This window comes from Thunnus maccoyii, chromosome 2 (assembly GCF_910596095.1).
Source record: "Thunnus maccoyii chromosome 2, fThuMac1.1, whole genome shotgun sequence".
Taxonomy (NCBI): Eukaryota; Metazoa; Chordata; class Actinopteri; order Scombriformes; family Scombridae; genus Thunnus; species Thunnus maccoyii.
Genome location: NC_056534.1, coordinates 18,707,873 through 18,727,877, shown reverse-complemented (window position 1 = coordinate 18,727,877; position 20,005 = coordinate 18,707,873). Strand labels below are relative to the sequence as shown.

At 39.3% G+C, this 20,005-nt stretch overlaps 2 protein-coding genes across 2 annotated transcripts in view; one reads left to right on the top strand and one right to left on the bottom strand.

Moving 5' to 3' along the window:
- The window catches only part of cabp4 (calcium binding protein 4), a 29,234-nt gene extending 28,624 nt beyond the window's left edge, over positions 1–610 (top strand). Inside the window, exon 9 of the mRNA XM_042389550.1 lies at positions 280–610. Coding sequence (XP_042245484.1) covers positions 280–308 — 29 coding nt within the window. The 3' untranslated portion in view covers positions 309–610. The remainder of the gene's footprint in view (positions 1–279) is intronic.
- Positions 611–1,318: 708 nt separating this feature from the next.
- lonrf1l (LON peptidase N-terminal domain and ring finger 1, like) lies at positions 1,319–15,369 on the bottom strand. The gene is made up of 12 exons (XM_042394318.1): positions 14,612–15,369; positions 12,059–12,177; positions 10,808–10,930; positions 7,325–7,522; positions 6,992–7,205; positions 6,550–6,655; positions 6,319–6,433; positions 6,101–6,222; positions 5,802–5,960; positions 5,499–5,661; positions 5,142–5,294; positions 1,319–3,140 (listed from the first exon to the last, which is right to left on the bottom strand). The coding sequence occupies exons 1-12, from the start codon at positions 15,219–15,221 to the stop codon at positions 2,982–2,984; spliced, it is 2,241 nt and encodes a 746-aa protein (XP_042250252.1). The 5' UTR covers positions 15,222–15,369; the 3' UTR covers positions 1,319–2,981.
- Between the last annotated feature and the right edge of the window lie 4,636 nt (positions 15,370–20,005).

Sequence of the window (20,005 nt, the reverse complement as noted above, 5' to 3'; positions counted from 1 at the left end):
TTAAACTGTCATATTTAAATTTTCAGCTCAAATGCTCCTCTATCTGTCAGTTTTTCAGCTTTAACATATCACCCCATCACCACTTCAGTTTTTCATTAACTTAGTGATAATGGAAACATTTTTTTTCATTATATCACACTGTGAGCTGTGGTTAGTTTCCAGTGCAATTTCATGTGGGCTGATAATGATGTGGCTGCGTGCCTTGCTGTCCTTTCATGATATCAGAGTGTCATTAGTCCTTATCGGTGGATCTGCTGCTGTCTCTGTCTCCCTCTACAGAGTTTGTTATGATGCTTTCTGCACGATGACCTCCTATGGAAGAAGATGGAGCATTCAGCACTGGATCCATAGGGCTGTGTACCATATATCCATAACCACTGTTTATTCCTGCTGCTGCAGTCTTTCCTCTGTATATTTGAAATGTATGATTGTAAAAAATAGAGACAAAGATATCTATTTATATTTTGATAATAAAGACTGAGTTTGAGTAAATATTAGGGGTAAGGGGTGAGTTATGAAACGCTTAACTTTACGAAGCAATAATGCTGCATTGTCGCCCCCTGGTGGATCAAAGGTGTAGAGACTCGAAATGACGCTACATTCATTTTCTATGATTGTGTACAGCAGGGGCATACAAAGTCTGAGACTGTGGGCCTTCCCTCAGACAACCCCACCCTTCTCCCCCAATGATATTACATGATCATGATTATATAACATGATTCTGTTATTTGATCCCATGGCATAGACACTCAAAAATTGAGCTAAGACAGCCTGGTATTGTGTGTATGACATACTTCAAACAACACCAAATACATAAAAAAGGGTCTGTCTGAAGCCATTTCTTTGTTTCTCACTCAGGAAAAGTGGGAAAAACAGTAAAATTCCCCAATTCCCCAAAAGTACTGTATCTCTGAACTATCTCTTTAACCAGATCACACACATTTAGGCTATTCTATGTGATCTCCTTCTGATAACTAGCCCCTCTGAGTAGGCCCGCCTTCCACTTTGAAAACCTCTGATGTACAGCATTTCTCTCACATCTGGTATTTTTACTTCAGGTTCACTGGGGACTGTAGCTTATCATAACTTCTTTTTTTGTAAAGACAGACATGGAATAAGTGGAGAATGATGTGCAACAAAATTTTCCAGCCAGACTAGAACCATTGATGTTGTGATCACATATTCAGTGTCTCAAATTCCTTGACACCAGGGCATCCTGAGGTCTTTCTCACTGTGTGAGAACTCCAGTATGGTGCTATATATCACTGAACAATGCCTACAAATTAGATGTGTCAAACAGAGGACACTGAGGCTGAAGTTGAAAAAAAACGAAGGGCATTTATTATAGAAAATTGATAACTTAAAACATCTGAGCAAAAAGCAAGATCTGTCCAAAAAGCCTTTTTACAAATGATTTACATACATGACAGCCTTGACTTAAAATGTAGTAGTTTTTTCCAGATTTCTTTTTTACACATTGTGAACAAATGGTGCTTCAAACTAACTTAGAGAAAAATACAATTAAAACATACTTCATACGATGGCAAAAAGGAATGGTAACCAAGCCAACACACTGTGTTATTCCAATCACAATGCAAAATGGTGTAAGGCAAATGCAGTCCCCTGACTGAAGCACTGCAGGTACCGTCCTCTCCCCTCCAAGCAGACAGAGCAGCTTTGAATGAAGATTAATGCTAACCCACTGGCCTGCTTTGTAGATCTATACATGCTATTCTTAATTTGTTTTGATTTGTCATTTTATTTCAAGACTCCCCGTTTCAATTTGTCATACAAACATACGGTCAGAATGTACAAATATATTTTTTACTTATAAATTAATTCAGTTTAAGTTAATTCAATGGACAGCTGAGTCTTTTGGTATTGGGGCGAGAGAAGATATACAATAACAGAACCACAGAAACACTTTCAAAACTCCTCACACTCTACCAGAATATCCAAAGGTCCATGACAAACAAACATTTTGGAAGTTTATGACTTAAGTTTAACTGTGAGAGGAGTTAAGCATTTAAAAAGCATAGAATCAAGATGGGATTTCAAGGTCATGAGGGGTCCTCTAACCTCATGTTAAGAGGGACAAAGTGGCTAATCTGTGCATGACAACATGGAAGAAACTAAGTGGAAAAAATGGGAAGAAATGCAGATGGCTTCATTCTTTTAACAGGAAGGTCTTGTGATACTACTTAGAGGCAGCCATGGAAGTTATGTATGGTAGACACACGGGAAAAGTGGGTAAGAAGAAAACTCGATACCCGGAAGAAATCGATTAATACTCTCACGTTTGGTACGCAGACACCAGCCTTTAGTTGCACTTGGTTTTTCACAAATCTTCTCTTTTCACATTGGTTTCTTAAAACCACATCTTATCTCCTTTTGGACTTTCAGCATTTAGGATTTTATTCCACAGCATCACCCCAACCCTCCTCTACTATGAGCATAAATCTTGCAGCCAAGAAACAAAACAAAAAAACTTCCTTTTCTCTGGTCTCACCAGGGATGATACAACACAAACCATAACCATTGACAGACTCTTCAACTCAGCTCCACTTAGTTTTCATCTGCAAAGCAGAGTATTATCTTTATAGAAGGTGCATTTGTACTTGATTGTTACATATATTACTCTGTCATCTCCAACAGCAAAACAACCAAGTGGAAACTAACTATTTTCATTTTAACACGTTTTTTTAAATAATTTTTGACACAAAAAATGTGTGTCATCCATGAGGTGGTATGGCCATATCTCTGGTTTCACTGAACAGTTCAAGGATGTTTCAGCTTTGCTCCGATCTTGTACAAGCTTAACACATACATGTTTAAAATGAAGGGATTTTACAGCTGTAAAAATAAAAGTTGAAGAATCAGACGCAGTAAAAACAAAAGCTGGCGAAATGTCGACAGAAGGTTGCTTGAATGTTGTGTTAAAGTCCAAAGGATTTTTTTTTTGGTGGTGAGAAGAGGAAGTGCTAGTTGTTGGGGATGCTCTGCAGATATGTGAGGATGTGCTGGATCTTCACCAGGCGTTCTTTGAGGCTGGTCATGGAGAGGACAGAGAGCTGGTACCGCGGGTCAATAGGCAGAACAGCCAGGAGCCACCAACAACACGCTGGACCATTAGGAGTTGCCTGGAAGAAAGGACGAATAGTATGAGACCATCAACAAAAGATAGTTCTCAAGCGATTTTCTTTGAGCCAAACTAAGGAGATCTGAGGTCAGTTTACTGCCTAGAAGGCTTCTGAACAGGATGATGTGACAACATTGTCAGGAAAGTGTGTGGAAAAAAGTGGAGCACATCCCTCTCATCAGAATTATCTTTTGGATTGAAGTAGTTTTATATTATAGAATATCTCAAACTATTTGAAATGTTCTGGATTTGAGAAACTGTTTTTCAATTCTCCCATCCAAAAAAAAAACAGGTATCACACTGTAAAGACTCTAGACTTACAACGTATTGAGTGAATCAAAACAATACCAAGTACTCTAGCAATCGATATCTACGTAACGCAACTGAACTTCAGACTGTTGTTGCGTCACTACTTTCTTGTTACAAATAATTTCAGACAGACTGTTCTCCTATATATCTGCTCTTTTCCCCCCGATTTGTCATAGCTGTTTGAATTCCATTCGTCTCTGGCATCATTTCAAACTAGTATGGTGATAAAATCTAAATAAATAAAGATTTAAACGCATTTTATCAATCACCACGTTAGCTGTGGCTAACAGCAGTTATCACAGACCTGTAGCTGTTTCAGAGTTTATTTATGTGTTACACTCTAGTACTTCCAATTACATGCTTGATAATTACAGTACTTATTTTGTATTGATAGCGACTGAAGGGTACTAGTATTACGACTACACTCAGCCCTACAACCCTGGAAGAAGTCAAAACATAAATGACCTTTTATGGTAATCTGCCAGAGGAATGCATGTCTGCGAGTCAGTTGCACAGCTGAAAAAAAAATCCCTGTTTCTTTGAGTTAAGAGTCTGAGCCAGTTACAAAATGTACTTAACACCTTCAAGGAATTGAAGAGAATCATGCTTACTATTTCTGCTAGATTTTAATTTCAGACAAGTCGTCTGGCTATAAACCAAGAAAGTACTGTAGTTTTCCCTGGGACAAACATGTTTAAAAATTACATAACAGTACCAAAAATCAAGCTTTGCCTTTTTAGTATGTTTGCAGGAGTGGAGTAGGGGATTCTCTTCACGACACTTCTGACGCAACAGGACCGGTGGGATTAGATAAGAAGCCCCCATAAAGCTCTTTAGCCTATATTGTCAATTGACTCCTCCCCGTGGTTGTCCTAAGAGTGGAGCTGTAATCCCTCTCATCGCTGCAGGCTACAAGCCGGAGCCACAGCCGAGCACACACAGCGACTGCGTTCCGGTATTAAGGCCTCTGAAGCAGGTGAATCCATGGTAATGTGGGTTTCCCCAAAAGGCAAGTGTGTCATGAGATGATCCCATTTTAGACTGACAATTTGCAGTATCTTGCAGTGGCAGGAGAGGTAATCAAAGCTTTACAAATTCTGCCATTCTGATAATAATAATAATAATAATAATAATAATAATAATAATACGCGTATGTTGACTGATGTTGCTTTACTTATCTGCATAACTGCTTATTTCAACAGTTGTGACGAACACAATTCCTGCAAGAAGGCAGCTAAATAACTTCTTGTTCTTAATAGACTCTGTACCACCATCTGCGTAACTGTGATATTCTGCCAACTCACTGCAGCAGAGTATTTTTCACAGATTTTACAAATAGACATTGTTAATATCTCATATTAGTTCCTATTCTGAAACGCCCTGCAAAAATTTTACTTTATTTCACGCAACAGGTATCAATTTCTGTTTTTAGCTGATTTTAAATGATGAGATAGAGGAGTTCTACTTTTTGTGTGCAACATATTTCTATTGTTTAACTAAGCTCAAATATTATTGCAAAATTTAAATCAGTTTCTGACTCAGGCATCTACACGTGGGTTCAGCAAGGCAGCAATTACGACACAGCGTTTTCTGAAATTGTATGCGTAATATAAGGCTGTAATAAAACACCTCAGAGAATCTACAGCGTGTAAAAAGCTCTCTACAGTAGAGGAACAATGTGCCGGAGGTGTACCTGGATATCAGCTTCTCGTTCTGGCATTGGTCCAAAGTGCTGCAGGATCTGGTTGTGGAAGCGGATCTTGAGGTTCTGGAACCAGACACGAGCCTGCTCATACACTGCATCATGCAGCTCTTGTAGTCTCTGTAGCTCATCACTGTCCTCAACCTAACGATCAAAGAGTGAATCAATTAATACAACAGTCGCTTTTGTACTGTCTGCACTTTGAAATGAAAGCTCTTGTAACAGATTTGCAATTAAATACTCACAATAGAGAAATACTGCATCCTAAATTAAGTCCAATAGTGTTGCAACATTTTAAAAGCACAGGATAGATGACATCACATAAATGATGATCATTGCGATTCCTACCCGAGTATCCTCCAAGTGCTCAATGTCAGCAGTACTGTAGCCATCCTTCATTCCTCGGGACAGGACCCGGAAGCGTTTCCCTCCAATAGTGTCCACAACTGATCGTCCATCAGGGAGGAAATGGACACTCCTGATGATCAGCATGCAGCCATAATCTACAAACCTGCAAGGATGGATGCAATGTGTCATTTAGTAAATAAAGTTTGAATCTGATAACAAAACTAACTATATTCAGATGTATCTACTTTAAAAGGTCCTCTAAAATTGAAGTTTAATACCACATGTTTGCGCCTGCATGCTTACCCTTTCTGGGGATCATTAATACACATCCCAAACTGCCGCGTGCCAGTTTCCATGCAGCGGCGAATCATGAGGCGGTATCGTGGCTCGAAGACATGCAGTGGGCAAGGCACGGTGGGGTAAGCCATGGTACACACAAAGATAGGCACATTCTTCGTCAAGCTGCACAGAGGGAAAGAAAGAGAGAAGCAGTTTAGACACTTTGAACATCTTTAAACCTTCTGCACACAGCAATATGTGATGATAAACACTGGAATGAACAAAGGCAGAGACAGTAATGAATGAATGGAAAGGCTGCTTACTCAGAAAGCTCTCTGGTCTCCTCCAGATGAGTTTTTGTCCTCTCTGTGTACTCCTGACTCAAATACTGTTTGATCAGTGTATCCAGGACAGTTGTCACCATGTACTGCCTAGATGCTAGATACTGGAGAGAGCAAGATATGGAACACATATTTTTGATTAACACTAAGCTAGCCAATTAAGAGTATTTATATCCAGATTCAACAGTGAGTTTTCTCACCTCTCTCAGGCTCTCTTTACAGAGGGGACACTGAGGTGTGTGGTCCAAGCAACGTTCCAGACAGTTTTTACAAAAGGTGTGGCCGCATGGTGTCGTCACAGGCTCATAGAATAACCTGTGTTGGTCAGAGAAATCAAACAATCAAATCATTTACAACTTTACAATGTAAGCTGGCATGTAAACTTCATGGTAAATATGTGCTGTATGTGGCTGAGCAGTGTGTGTCCTTACCTCATGCAGAGAGCGCACTCCAAGTCATTAGGGTCCAGCAGGTCCACAGGAACAGCTCTGCGGGTTTTAGCTTTGGCAGCCTGTTGTTTGGAGCCTTTTGTCACACCTAAAATCAAAAGGAGAAAATGTAATGAATTTTCTAAACAAAGCCATTATCTCTAACATAGATATGATGCTTATTAACCACAGTACTAGTAATTAATAATCTCATTTAAATAATAGAGTGGGGTATAAATAGCAGTAGTAGTGTCTACATTATTCCTGCAAAAAATCTGAATTGAAGTGTCTAATTAAGCTTTATATTATGCACTGTTGCTACTACACTTTTATGTATTGTATTATACTTATATATATGACATTAGTGGGACATCAAAAGCAGGAAATTTAAAAAAAAACATGAGGAAGAAAATAAAGCAGAACAATAATGGTCTTGGCAACCTACCTTGTTTTTTATGCTTGCTACTTCCGCTATACACCACACAAGGTTCTGTGTCTGACACTGACAACTTCCTCTTCAGCAGACTCGCCTTCTCCTGGTCTCCCAGCTGAGGAGCAGAGCAAACTCTCTTCAGCCCCTCCTCACCACAGTTGGAGCCATTCATCCTTAGCGAATGAGCTCGGCTCAGAACGGGGCGCTCCAGACTTTCCCCGCGTTTCTGAGTAATGACAAAGGATCAAGAGTAAGAAGATGAGGATGGTTCTTTATTAAACAATGTGATCATTAATCTAAGAGTTAACTATGTAATATCAGTATTATTATTCACTGTGATAATACCTCCTGGCCGTCCGGATGGTGGTGTGCTGAGGCAGCGCGGACCTGGTGTTGGTGTTGTCTGTGGACTGGGCTCTGCGGTGGAGCTTCAGCATCAGACACAAGGGTTTTACTGCGCAGGTGAGGCGACGTGTTCTGTGTCGTTTCCCTCAGGCCCACCTTGACGTTCTCATCAGCCGGGGAGAGCAGGTCACACAAGATCTGTAAAAAAGCACTCAGTTTTGTCATCGGAGCAGGACTGCGGAACAGGCAAACGTCTTATCTGAAGTCAATGTCAGCAAAAACAATTAACATGATCCTGAGTGAGTGCCTACTGTAAGAAAACCACATCTCAACAAGGGTAAGGTACATGTGAGATAGTCAACTGATGCAAACATGGATGCTGGTGTCTGTATTTGACACATATTACTTACATAAATCATAGATAGTAGAGCCTTGTTTATGGTACCGTATAAAATTTAATCTGACTACTAGAGATTGGCTCAACTGAATATTGCTCTACATCATGTACACATGTGACCTACACAACATAAGAGAGGGAATATATGAGTTATTAATAAGTATGTAGATGAGTTGTTTATTCATTCAACTGCGCTTTTTCCTCTGAAAGTGCATCTTGTAGCATTTAGCAGCTGTGGCTACCATGGTTGTTAGTTGAAGTATTATCAGCCTGTACATGTCTTCACATCTGGGTAAAAATTATGTTTCAAAAGTATTATAATAAATGTTATTTTGATAACTGAATTTGTCAGGTTTTATGGAAAAAACCGTGGTGTAAAACTGGGTTTCAGCAACATATATTCTAGTTTTTTCAATGCTTGGAACATGCTGTATGGTGTGTGGCAAGAGAAGTATGGGTCATTTACCCTCTATCCTGACAGAAGATTAAACTACACTATACTATACATCAAATTCTGCAGCCATGACCTCCAACAAACTTGGTCATGATAATGTACATGGTGATAAGGGGTGAACAGAGAGAGCAAACACTGTTCAGAAAGGCAGCTCATGCTATGTCCAGACCAGAATTCAGTCTCACCTCAGTTTGACCTCAGAGTATATGATCCAGTAGCTGAGAACATCAAGCTTTATTTCCAATTCAGTTGAGCCTTGAGTGCCTGAACTTTGGTTTCTGAAGTACAAATCATTTTTAAAATAAACATGTATTTTGAGTGAGGTTTTGAGTTTGTGCATTTTTACTTTTTTTCAACTCATGTGTAATACGTAATAATATGTAATATGTATATGCTCCGCGTCATTTGGCTGCTGATCCATCTTAGAGCTTTCAAAAGGTTTCATTTAACACCAAAGATTGGTGCATGTTTATTTTGCCTCTCTCAGTAAGGCAAATAAGGATGAAGGCTGTCATTTTCATTTTCATTAATTTGCTGTTTTCATTATATGGGTATTGTGAAGGCCTATGAGACTTAAGTGTGATCACAGGCTGCACATTCTATTGATGCACAGTGTCTGGCTCACACACTGCTTCAGATTGATGTCTAGCCTGAGAAGTGTCTCCTTCAAGATCTGAGGGGCGAGGAATTGGAACAAGATGCCAATGCAACCAGCAACAACTTGTTCAATCAATTGTACACACATTTTACCATGTGCTAACTGGAGATGAGTAATGTGCTTATGTGTGCCACCTTATACAACGATGATTCAATGATGATTAAACAAACCGTGAGCAGCATTAGCAATTGACTTAAACCGTTTCACCGCAAAATGGCAACAAACATTTGCCATGTTATTCTGAAAATGTATTGCTGCATACATGGCTTAACTATCTAGCACTTATGTAACCACAACATGGTGCCCCGTCTATTAAGTGGTACTAATGTCGTTACAGGCAGAGTCACAAGACCTGACCCCTAAAACAACAACTTCCTGAGAAAGTTGGATGTTAAACTTTTTATTCTTTTACTTTGCATCACCACAATATATGTTTTCAGGCCTAAATGTAACAATAACTTTTATTGCTCATTATTTTATTTTATTTTATTTTAGAGTTGTCAGTTAATCATTCAGTTTATAAACTGAGAAAGTGGCAAATGCCCATCAGATTGAACTGATATGTTAAATTTGCTTCCCTCTTCCACTTTGTGAAGTTGTAACCAGCAAATGTCTGATATTTTTACTTTGTACATGACTTAAACTTAATCAATTATACATCAGTCTGACAATCAGTAATCAATTGTCTGTCAATTGACTAATTGAGTAGTCATTCAGCTCTGTAAACTACTACTATAAACCCGTTTATATAGACTGACGTAGATTCATATGGATGACTAATATGACCATCGGAAGTAATGTCTGTCAGCACATTCCAGACACATTTCCTATGTGTACAGAACAATGCAAACTGTAAATCCTATTAAAAACACAGCAATACATGGTGGGGAGGCCTATTAAACACAACATTTCCGCCTTCTTTATTCAAGGGAAACTGTGGTATTTTTCAACTACTTTTGCCACCGACAGACTCAAATTGTTATTGTAAGTGTCTGACAACAAGGAGAAGTCTCATTCTGAAATCTCACGAGAGCTGAGTTCTTGCTGAAATCAGCTAAATATTCAGTCATGACTTTGAAATCTTTTGTATAAAACTAAGCTACATTTTCTGTACTCCAACACAACAAACTCCTTCCAGCACTCCTCTCTCCAACTCTGTCATGGCTGAATATTTAACTGATTTCAACAACTTTTGCGATATTTCAGAGTGAGACTTCTCCTTGATCGAGACTTGGTTAGACACAATGACAAATAGACCGGATCACACGAAAGGTAAAGAAAAATATTTTATTTCTTTGTATGGTCCTTTCCATAATGTTATCAGACACTTATAATAACAATCTGAGCCTGTCAGTGGCAAAAACGAGCACTTTCAGTGAACATACATTGACGGTGCGCAATTACCCCAAAGGATTACATTGCAGCTCATTTCACGGCTGCTGGATGAAGCGCTCTCGCTCAATACTGGACCAATTTCAAATTTGTTCAAATTTGTTGTCCCCATTAGTCTCTTATACATAAAAAGATGGGAAAATATGGTTAACAAATACCTAAGTTTCTCTTTAAGTCATTAAGCTAAAGTAGTATTATAATATCAGAGCCATGAAAAGAAATGGGTTTCATTAAACCAGCAGTCAATGTAGTAAAATAGGACAGCTATAAAAACAGAACAAATGGCTGTCTGCAATAAGGGTCATAATGGGAGAGCTTTAAGTTCCCAGCAATCGAATCAAAGGGCTGAGACGCTCAAGTAGCCAGATTCCTTGAAGCAATGGTACAGCGATAACAGTTCCACTTAAATCTTTGGCTTTAGTGTATTGAGGCTAACTCATCCAGCCTACTTGCATAACACCATGTGACCTCAACTCGACCCACTGCCAGACTTCAGGACGTCAACATTAAATATTTTGTCTCCCTCTCTCTATCCCTTCTCACAATGCCAGCAGAGTAATCCTTACTCCGTCATTAGCTCACCTTTTCCACTTGTCTTTTAGCCCTGGGGAAGTCCTCGTCTACAGCCAGGCAGTGGAGGAAGACTTGGAGAGACTCGTCCACTTGGCCCATCTCATGCAGCACCATTGCTTTCCAAAATAAAGCCTGCAAAGGTCGAGAGGAAGGACAGAAAAAGAGAGGAATTACAATTCTGTATCCTCAGAAGTATTCTGGGTTTTCACTATCATGTTTAGCCCCTTCCAACTGTGTACATATAAACATCAGTCCATCCTTAAACCTTTAACTACTTTTACTGTTAAGTGTTACAGCTTTGCATGCATCTTAAGAAAACACTGGATTCAAAATCATGCAGAATTGTTTAAAAACAGCAAGACAGAACAAATATATAAACTTCTTAAACAGAAGTGAAAAGATGCAGCTTTTTCCAAATCCAATATTCTTACACTAGTCAATAAATCAATGTGAAATTAGCAATTACGCAAGTGTTTGCATGACGTACTTTGCACCACAAATTAAGAATATCCCCGACCACACACGCTTGTGGTCTCCTGGTACTGATGTAACAGTCATTAATGGCTTTGACCTTAATCACTACGTTTGCAGTTGTGCTCTAGAAAACCTTCTTTACTCATCATACTCTTTTGTAACTCGTTTACCCTCAGAGAAGCCTTTTGATACAGTACTAAAAATAGCAGGAGCTCATTCAAAAATATGCCTTGTAAACAAACAAGCAGGATCACCACGAACAAATCATTCTTGAGCTATGGTCCAGAGAATTCAGCTGCAAAGTCATGCATCAACAATTACTTTCTTATATAACAAAGGGAATGAAAAAATAAACAGACATTATATCTGGCGTCTGGAAACTGCCTTTCAATTTATGGGTCATTACCTTGTAACTATAATCCAATGACATGACAAGTGAGGTGCTCCCTGTCTGTGGCTTTAGGGAGGCAGCCTTAAAATAAACTTTTTCTCAGTAATGGCTGGCTGCCCAATCAGAAAAGACTGACTGACTTACTAAACACATACCAGACTCTAGTAAGTAAAGCCAGGTGTGCGTAAGCAAGCATACACACCCTGGCAATGCCCGTGCTTCTGCAAGGCCAATCAAATGCCTACAAATTAGTTGTTGTGTGTCGTTATCCAACTCTGACCTTCCTGACATCATAAGAGGAGTTACCACATGCCTACACACAAGAAATTTTCCATGCAAACTTGAATTTGTAACAATGATTTGACAAATTACTGCAGTATCAGTGAGTGACCTACTTCAGCAGAACAGCTGGACCCAGGACAAAATTCTGTGTCCTCCAAAGCCAGACGGTACTGTTTGAGAGCCATGTACGCCTCCGCCCGAGACAGCCGTGCCACCGCTGCTGAATCTGGATCTGCAGGAAACATGAGGAAATGGAAGGTGGGGAAGGAGTTAGACGAGAGAAAGGCATTTTAGTTTAAAGGGATATCATTCGGTTGTGGGTTATGTCGCTATCATGAAACATAGCACAAATAACACCATACTAATCAATACTGCCATCAAGCCTAGAACCTTTTCTTCTTGCACAGGTAGGTAGCGTTTAGCTCCACAACAAGATTTTTTAGAAATCTGTTGTTTTCTGCAAGTTGCGCATTACATAATAACATGACAAGCACAAATTATATATTAACTGTGTCACTGAATTGTCTGCAACCGAATGCAGAAGAAAAACAGGTTGCATAAGCCTGTAAGAGCAGCAAGAGATCATTGGATTTTATATTTATGTTCCCTGTAGTAGGTTGGATTTAAAAAGACACAAAAAGAGCTTTGTTGTGGGACATTTACAAAGGCAGCAAACAACATCAAGAAGCCTAAAACAATTCTCAACACTCTCAGGAGTGGCTTAATTATTTGGGATAATAATTAAGTGTAAACATGCACATTGCTATGCATTCCTCTAAATGTGGGTTATGTTAAAAATCAGACATTTCAATTCATCTAATTACCCAACTAGGTCAGTTTGTTGTGAGGAAGTCTGAACCTTTTGAAGCCGTCTGTCCTGCCGACATTACTGACTAATGAATTTAGTTAGTGGATAAAGTTTATCTGTATTCCATCAAAAGTTCAGACAATTTAACTTCACAGGCTGAGTTGTGATTTCTCCTCACATGGCACGTCATCAATCCAAGTCATTTATTACCTCTCAGTGAGACACATGGGAGTAGTTAGCTTTTTTTTGATGTATGACAGATAATATGACAGGGTTGTTTGTCAAGTCTTCACAGCACCCCCTGTACATCTCAAAGTGTCCGTCCCGCTTCTCTGGCTGTCTGCGGCACTAAGGGCCAGACAGAGCTGTCAAAAGCAGGTGGTGTGACTGCATCACTCCCGCAGTGACATTAGTCTGCATCATCAGTCAGATGTCAAGTGACAGTTATTTCTTGTCAGAAGGTGACACACCAGTTATTTTCTCGTAGCCTTTAAATTACACAGTTCACTGCTTTTGTGAGTCCGCCTGAGATGCACAATGCAGGAACAACTTTTAAAAATGTTCTAGCAGTCAACAATCATACAAAGTAAACTTGGAGACAAGTAATTCTACTTTATTCCTTTTGAGTCAGGGTCACTCAGGTTGTCATAATGAAGTATTCTGGGTTAAGCCCTAGACTAAATATCTTAGAGTTTGAGTAACATAGGTCAACAGGGTCAGGACAAGGTTATGAGTACTGTTATACAGCAGCATTTGACCTACATAGCATGGATGCTTCCATAAGCACTCAAAAACCAGGTGATGGTACTGGACATTTCTCCAGCCATACTGTCAGATTAAAAGGTCACTTCAAGGTGTGGTGGACCAGATCAGATAAGAATCTAAACTGATGGCACATAGAGATTCCTAGTTGCTTTGTTTTGACAACAATACATTCAAATGGCTTTTCAGTCTTAAAACTCCTTAACTACAATAGCATGGAGCAACTGAATAAAAGAAAGAAACTGTGGTTCCTTCATGCAAGGAGAAATTTGGGATTTGTTGGTTCTGAGGTTAAAAATATGAAGGCTATTTGTCTTGCAGGGAAGTGCATCATTCCATTTCAGCTCAAGTTTTCAGAAAGTGGCTCCACAAGATGTCACTGGTAGGCTGGTCATGACAGCCACTACACCTCAACCCAGTTTAAACCAGGACTGCACAGCGGACATGCAGCTAAGTTTCCAAATCTAGTGCACTCTCCACTGCAGCATCTGGGGCAAGGGCACTGTGGAACAATGTTATTAATGTGACAATGGCATTTCTTATTCACTTCACTTTTCCACCCCAGTACTGGGCTTTGCACCTACAACCCTTGCATTCACAAATCTACTGCCTCACTAGTTTGTTAACTATAAAGCATCTACCACAGAAGTAGCCTCATTTCTCTCATTGCATAATGTTAGTCTGTTACAAGACCCCCCCCCCCTCCTTCCGATAAGTTACAAAACCTGCCCCACAGTGTGTGTCACGACCTGCCTTATGCAACTTGTGCCAAGTGCGCATGCTCAGCTTGTGAAATTTCGTAAGCAGGACCTATCAGGTTATTCAGTGGGAGGAGACTGGCAGCGGCATAACACATGTAGTAATGGCTTACAAAATGTTGGTCAGTAGAACTTACTCTACTTAGCCCCATAGGACCCCAAAACAACAAAGTACATGACCAGGACTGTTTGTGTCTTATGTCTGAACATATTTCTGCTGTTTTCATAATGTGTCAGGCACAAACTAGTTCCCTTTGCTCCTCAGTGAGAATGCGCACAGAGGGCAACACCTCCCTCATGACTGCATGGATGTAAGGTTATGTGTTAATAACACTTACCAGACTGGATAACATCGTTCGCCAGCGATATAGCTTCTTGGTAGCGTTTTCTTCGACACAGCTCGTCCACTTTACATAGTGTTTTCGACTTTTTCAGCTCGCCGGGGAACCATTTGTCTAAAAGTCCGCACAGAATCACATTCGCCTTCTCTATGCCGCTGACGGCGTCGCCACACAGCTTACATTTGGAGAGCAGTCGTCGCTCTAAGCATCTTTTACAGTACGTGTGTCCACAGGCTATGGTGACAGGTTCACCTAAAAAGCTATGACAGTTGGGACAGTCAAACGCGTTGTCCCTGCAGCTGCCCCCTGCGTCCTGACTCCGGCCCGACAGCGTATCTGGCCCAGCGGCCTTTCTCTTAAAGTTGCGCAGAATACAGTCCACGAAAGTGCTTAATTGCTCGGGTCGCACTGGGCCATACCGCATAGCCACTGAAAACCAGTCAATGGCTTCTTTGAGGCAGTTTTCCGATGCTAGGGCATTGGCTTTCTGTAATATAAGTTGATGGTGGTCCTCCTCCTCCTCTTCCGAAACGGTGTCCGCGTCGGCGCCGATGAAGAAGGCGCTTCTCTCCTCCGCCGCGTCCTCCACTTGCGGTTGGAGCGACATCGTAGCGTCAAGAGAGAAAATGTTATGTAGATTTAGGTTTTCTTCTGTTGACGTGCCTATACATTTCTGTAGCTGCCGCGGTCCTTGACAATATACACAACGGACTTTCCTATAGACACCCGTTTGTTACATAAAAAAACACCGTCACGTGAACAACAGGCTCGGGCCCTGATTGGTCGAGACGTCTCGGTTACAAAACCTGCGTTAGAAAGTTTCATAACTGCGGAAGGGACGTAGTTGAAGTTGACTGTGCTAGATCCCAGCGCTCCTGTTTGAATCTGACCCAGGACACCGTCAGACCAGACTAATGATATAACAAATACAGCCAAATAAAATCACATAATATCACACCTGCTTTTTGTATGTTTATCAGTTAGTTGGAGTTACTGAAAGCAGTCAAAACTTCATTCAAACGACCCTTTCATAACTGGTTGTGTAATAAGATTTTGTAACACTAACTTTCAAATTTATTTAATTTATTTTATCTTCCCTAGCTGTGTCTAAACTGTTTTATTGCCGCTTTCACAGTAGCCTTAATATTTTTCTTTGTTGCAAGTCAACCTCCTGATAAAACCCCGTTTGTGTTTGCAAACTATGCACACAAAATAAATGCAATTAGTCCTAGTATGGGCTGACTGGACCACTTATTGACTCAGAGTGTATTTTGTATTATGTTATATTTGTGATTAATATTAATAAATGTTTTGCATAAAATAGCCGGATACTTGCTAGATATTTGTAAAATAAAAAGCATAATATATATAAATAAATCATTTTAAAAAATAATGCCTTGTATGCTTTGCATAATATATCATTTTAAATATGTTATTTGATCCTAAACTTGCATTACAATGGTGATAATAATAATAACCTTCATGGGCAACACCTTATAATACAGCCTGCATTTTACGGTGTAACTTCCCGTCACTCATCATGTCATTTCCCGGAACTTACGATGTAACTTCCTCGTATGAATCCGTACATGTAAAAAACATTTATGTAGCACTTTTCAAAAGCAAGTTTACAAAGTGCTTCACAGACATAAAAACAGAAAATACACAGTGCAATCACAAATTAGAATAAGTTCAACGCAATCAATAAATAGAGAGACAATGAATAAAGATCTTGAGAATAAATATATGAATAAAAACGTAACAAAAAAAATAACAAAAACTTTTAATTAAAAGCCAAAGAAACTGGGGCCGGTGCCCACTGTAGAGCCCCAGGCCATAGGCTCATTCTCACCTTTTACCTTTAGATAAATTTGCCTTTTCATGTGGGCCCCACATGAGTTGATGGACGGCTATTTGGGATTCATTTAGGTCACTCAGTTGAACCCCAATAAAATCAATCAGCACCATATAGACACCATATATGGACATGGTCTGGAACATACTGTCATTGATACCTATTCTGGGTTTTATTCAAGAAAGTTATCCAGATGAGCACTGGTGGACTGTTTAGTTATGACTAAATCAGAATGAAATGCCCTATAGAGTTCCTCTATATGTATATCTGGAATGAAGTGTCCTCATGGTGCCCTTTCAGTGGAAGAAAACATAATAGTGCCCTGTAAAGAACCCTCAAAAATGAGAAAATATGATATGCCCTTTAAATGAGGAGGATGTAATGCAGTGCCCTATGATGGTGTTGTGATGGGGTGAGCTGGAGGTTCTGTATGGGTAAAAAAAAAAGGGAAAAAGTACAATTTAGGGCTTCCCTAAGTCTAACATACTGAAGTGCAGACTTGGGTGCTCTTTCAATGAAAAAGGTGCCCTATAGGGTGCACAGTATGGGAGAAAAACATTGTAAAGTGGGGGCCTATTGAATGCATCAGGTGACCTTTATATTTTTTCATCCCTGCCCCTGAGACAGCCTGAGTCCGCCACTGCAGATGACTCAGGAAATCAGCTTCTTAGATAAGATTGCTGACCTGCATTCAGAATTATGATCAACTTAGAAACACTAAATGTTTAAGTCCAATTCTTCAATGATGTGTGTAAATATTCATAATATAAAGGTCAAACATGACTGAGTGGTTCCTTATTTTTTGCATTTATTTTCTACAGCTTAGCAGAAATATAGTCCACCGCATCCAACTGTGCAAACCCAGGGTTGCTTGACACAAGAGATGTTCTCTGCAAATCTGCTGTCACGGCATGTTGCCCTGTCTGTCACCTCCCCCCATCACCTGTCATCATCACCTGTCATCTCCTAAACTCTGTGTAGCTTTTCACAACACAGAAGCTAAAGTTAGTGACATGCAAAATGAAAAATTCAAAAGCAAATGACTTTCAAAGAAGAACATAATGTCATCTCAATGCATATTTGCATAATTGTTAATAATATACATATATCATATACAGTATTTACAGTATGTGTGAAAAATTATATTATTGGTCTTGAATTAAACTTTTTCTTCAATTATCAGATAAATAAAACTGTTTATAGTTTTAGAACAGCAGCAGTTTAAATAATAGCATGGCCTATTTTATGACGATAACACTGTGATAGCTATCAAACAGTTCTGTCCTCTTGTCACTGAAGTCATATGAACAGCTCCGGTCTTAAGGAAACACATGATGTATTGTGTGTCACATTTGTTGAGAATTTCGTGATAATAAAACTAGAAACTGTTACTTAACTGCAACAGAATCAAAAGAGGGCTGTTAAGAAATTCTGGTGAGCCAAACATTGGCCAACAGAAAAACAGATCAGACAGCAAAATAACAAAACAACAGAATCATGTTGTCCAGCATCAAAACTGCTTCTTCAAACACTATGTTGATCTAAATGCATCAAATGGCTTTTAGCCTTCATGAATATGTGGATGGAGGGTTTAGGGGTTGGACAGTTCTTATGGGAAGGGTCATTTATTTGAGTGAGTCATAACCTTAAACCAGTCACATCAAAAAAATGATCAGTTTCATCACTGTTGGTGCTCTTTTGTCTTTTTTATTGGCGTATATAGTGCTGTGATGGTTTGGCAAAACTTTGGAAAGGCTTCACATAGGGAAACTTCAACCTGGACTATATTTTCCCATCTTTTTGTGTCTAAGTGACTAATGGGGACAACAATTTCTGAAATTGTTCCAGTATTGAGTGAGAGCGCTTCAGCCGGCACCTTGGTTAGACACAACAACAAACAGACAGGATCAAGCAAAAGGTAAAGAAAAACATTTTATTTCTCAATATGGTCCTTTCCATAATGTTGTCAGACACTTTTATTAGACACAAGCACTTTTATTGGACGTACATTGATAGAAAGCTATTGCCCCATCAGATTACAGTGCAGCCTGTTTTGCGGCTGCTGGCTGCAGTGCTCTCACTCAATACTGAACCAATTTCAAAAATTGTTGTCCCCATTAGTCACTTAGACACAAAAAGATGGGAAAATATGGTTCAGGTTGAGAAATAGCGAAGTTTCCCTTTAAGTTGAGGTTGTATGAGGCCAAACTGGGTGTGAACCTGATGGGGGTTTGCATATTGTGGAGGGATACTGCCCTCTATTGGTAAAGCACAGTATTACTCCTATAAGACAACTCACCCTTACAAATTAAATAAAGTAAACAGCAAAAGACACAACTGGACAAAATACAGATATTAAAATGCATATAACGTGTTTAGTAACAGTACAGCTATGGATTTCTGTGTATTTTAAATTAAAAGGTAAACAAGTGCAGAAAAACAACAGTCTTTTACAGACATAACAGGAGACTCAGAGGTCATATGAACTGTTAACGTGTGCTGGTTTGTGTCTGTTTTTGTTCTTGTTATTAGGATTAATACTTTTAATTAAAATCAATACATAGCTTTATTGACTGAGTGTCCACCTGGAAAATGCAAATTTAAAAGCATACACATGTAATGCAGTAAGTATTTTACATGAAAGAAATATTTTTGGTGCCTTTGTGTATTATTTATATTTCAGTTTCTTTTGTGCAAATATCAAGTTCACAGCTCATTTTCTAACAACAATAAATGCATTTCTTTTTGCTTTCACACAGAAATCAAACGCAGGATAAAAGTATAAATATCCAACTGACGCAGTGATGCATTGAGTAAGTCTTGATCTCTGTGTGCTCATCCTTTAAATCCTCACGTGTAAAATATTTACTGTTTTTCTTAATTGCTTTGGCACATTTCTTGAAATATTTTTAATGTTCTTAGCACTGAAGATGCAAAACACTAAAGTTAACCTACAAAAGACTGTTACTCACCCAAAATATTAAGTTATTGAGTCAATGAATAAGTCATTGAAAATGAAACATTCCTGCGAAATTGTGTAAAACCAAGGTGGTTGAAATGATTTTGTCAGAATGACAGTGGACTCTGGAAGTGTGCTCCTCATCTCCTCATCTCCTCATCTTCAAACAGTCTTGTCCTTCATGTTTTCACTGACACTGAATGCCTGCTGCACCAGACTGTTATTTTCCTGAAGCACACTGAGTTGCTGTTGTGTATCAAAGTAAAAACTTTTCAGACACTGATTCAACAGTACAAGGTTTCACATTCCACTTTGTAAAGCAAAAGAACACTTAGACTTGCATGTAATGTGAGGAAAAACAATTGTATTTTCCTGCAGTGGTCACACAACACAGTAAAATACAATAAACAGAACAAAACTGAAAATTAAAACAAAACATAGGTCTACTATATGCAGCAGTGTATCAAGAAAATAAAATCACAGTGCTGGGAATCACAGGACATCCTGTCACTCCTTTCTGCTTGGCTACAGATTATCGTCACCTCCTTGCAATGCAACGGGGGAAGCATTGTCTTGT